This window comes from Trichechus manatus, unplaced genomic scaffold (assembly GCF_000243295.1).
Source record: "Trichechus manatus latirostris isolate Lorelei unplaced genomic scaffold, TriManLat1.0 scaffold00177, whole genome shotgun sequence".
Lineage (NCBI taxonomy): Eukaryota > Metazoa > Chordata > Mammalia > Sirenia > Trichechidae > Trichechus > Trichechus manatus.
Window position 1 is genome coordinate 3,649,350 of NW_004444113.1, and position 2,912 is coordinate 3,652,261.

General features: G+C 45.0%; 1 protein-coding gene across 1 annotated transcript; it reads right to left on the reverse strand.

Annotated features, from left to right (window-relative positions):
- Positions 1 to 642: 642 nt before the first annotated feature.
- Positions 643 to 1,398, reverse strand: CUNH21orf140 (chromosome unknown C21orf140 homolog). Its single transcript, XM_004387000.1, has one exon. It carries the CDS (start codon positions 1,396 to 1,398, stop codon positions 643 to 645), a length of 756 nt encoding a protein of 251 aa, XP_004387057.1.
- Between the last annotated feature and the right edge of the window lie 1,514 nt (positions 1,399 to 2,912).

Below are 2,912 nucleotides of genomic sequence, written 5' to 3' on the forward strand. Positions count from 1 at the left end.
TAAAGTACTGAAATTAATTTTCTCACAGTTCAGGAGGCTAGAAGTCTGAATTCAAGGCATGGCTCATGGTGAGGGGGCTTCCTTGTCGGTAGCCCTGGGAGTCCCTTGGTGTTCCCTGGTGTTCCTTACATCTGTCTTCCCCTGTGTCTGTTTCTTTGTCTCTTCTACTCTTTGTGTAACCCAGAAGGGATTAGGTTTGGGACCCACGCTACTCTGGTATGACCTCATCAACATAACAAAAGAAAACCCTGTTTCCAAAAAGGGTCATATTTATAGATATGGGGGTTAGGATTTCAACACATATTTTAGGGGGACATAATTCAATCTATAATATGCTCTTTAACTCGTCCCACCACCATCCTCATCTGAGCTAGATTAACCCTAATTTACCATTGACATAGCCCTCAAAGTGGTTTAACAAGATGAGAGTCCAGACCCCACATTTACTGACAAGCTTTAATAATTCCTCCAGTAAATTCAAAGCACTTTGCCAACATCTTTAGAAACCTCTTAATCCTCACAACATTTCTGTGAGACTATCATTGAAATATCTTTGGCTAAAGTGGTCTGGACTGTAGCTCAATGGAGTTGGCAAAGACTGGACACATAGCAGAGTCTCACTACTGGATGGAGGAATCACCCTTAAGAAAATTTACCAAGATAATAGTTTTCCCATCTTCGCACTTTGTTTGTTATTGTTTTCCACTTGCCTGGGCTTATCCTTTCAATCCCTTTGCTAATCAAGTCACTGAAAAGTATACACTGGTAAGAATAGACACTGTCGATGGACTGCAAACAAAACTGTTTTCTGTTATTGATGATAAACCACTTCAGAGAAGACCAGGCTGAGTCTAAAGGGTTCAGGTAATTGTAAGGGAAAGGCAGAGAGAGCAGCTCATGGCCACAGGACCTGGCCACCTCGGGGCAACACACGACGCTTGTTAAGTTAATGACTGACGGGGCATGGGACTGGTCCTCAGACTCTGTGTCTTCCTTTGGCCTCATCTCACCATACTGTCTTTTCTCTTTGACCACGATGGCACACTTCCCGTAGGCCTTCTTCACCATATCACAGAACTCAAAGAAGAGGCTGTCTTCTTGCCTGTTACATAACTCATCTCGTAGGAACATCCGGTATTTCCAAGGCACCCATCCTTGACTACCACCAGCATGCACAATACACCAAGTTGGATTTTGTATGAAATATCTATCACCAAAATCTTCCCCAGTTACAAGACTTTCTGGGATATCAGTTTCTCCAAAAAATACAGTCTTAAATCCATCATATTGCAGGGTTCTCAGGGTCTTCAAATACTGGAGGCATTGCTTCCTCTTGAAGCTATCAAATTGACTTCTGATAGTGAAATTTCTCAAAAGAGGGTTTGCAAAGTGGAGCATGGTTTCTGCTGAGCATGTTCAAGGCTTGCGCATCTACATCTGCGGAGATCTGGCAAGGGTGGGATGACGACCTCATAAAGGGCCTTCTTACAGCTGTGCCAGCCCCAGAGTTCCACTCGGATTTCAAAGCATCATGGAACACAAGCTCAGAACAACTCTCTTCTGGCCTCTGTGATATTGGGTTGGGCAATGCTACCCATAGACTCTGTTACTTGGACATCACTTCTGCAGTAGGTCTGGGACAGAGGTTGGCAGTCTTTGAAAAGTGCTGAGTCACGTTTCTGATTCCTTTCCATTTGGTTCATTACGATGGGGAGGAATATTTACATTCATTCACCCATTAAAAAAATATCTATTGAGCACCTACTATGCAGCAGGCATTGTGCCAGGCGCCAGGGGCACGGTCGTGACAGTCCAGGTCGTTCAGGACACGTGTGTGGTGTGTGTCTGTGTAGGCATGAAGTTTGAGCCAGCTACCTGCCCACTTTTGCTATTAGCAGAGGGTTTTCCAGGTGTTAGAAGGAGGGTCAAATCTCAGCTCTATCCCTCACCAGCCTCAGTTTCCTTGTCTGTACAATGGGGGAGAACACCCGTGTACAGGTACTATGGTGAGGAGGAATGTGGTAGTGTACATAATCTGCTGGCACAGAACTTAGTAAATGGCTGCTGTCATTATTGAGACAGGCTGGCCAGGAGGGCAGATCCTCTGAGAGTTTGGTAGTGTGCTGGGGAGAAAAGGAAATGTGATGGGAGGGGAGAACAAAAAAGTCAAGAGGGAACCAACATTGAAATGAAATAAATTGTCCTCGCTGGGGCAAAAATGGAAAATGTCCCTTCCCTCCCTTCTCTCCTTCCCTCTCTGTTTGTCTTTAATCTGTCTCTATTTCATCAATAAATCTTGAGTACCTCCCAGGTCCTGTGTCTGTGTAAATATTGGAAAGAGTCCATACCCTCAAGGAAGGCACCATCTTGTGGGAGAGAAGAAGAGTTAATGAGTGGTCTCCATACAAGGAGGTGGATGTTAGGATGTAGGGAAGCTCTAGAAGTGGGCCCACGGGAGACTGTGACTGGCTGCCTCCCCGAGGAGGAAATGTAGCAGATCCCAGCGTGAATGGAGATGGGTGGCAGTGGGGAGGAGCCTGCATTACAGCTGAGATAAAGCTTCTAGGGGTTCCCGACTTCCCTCAAGACTTAACAAGGGGAGTGTAATATGAGAGCTGAGGAAAGAGTGAGCTACACAGACTGCAGCAAATATGCAGCCTATGTTGGTTCCAGAGGACTAACCAACCCAACCCAACGCAGTCAAACCAAACCAGCTACAGTCAAGTCGACTCCAACTCACGGCAACCCCATGTGTGTCAGAGTAGAACTGTGCTCCACAGAGTTTTCTTTTCTTTGTTTTGTTTTTTTACTTATCAACAGGCATTTTTTTTTTTTTTTGAAGTTCTCTACCCCTCTACCAATGGATGGTATTTTTAGCTCACATTAAAATTGCCTAGGGGAGTTTGTATATT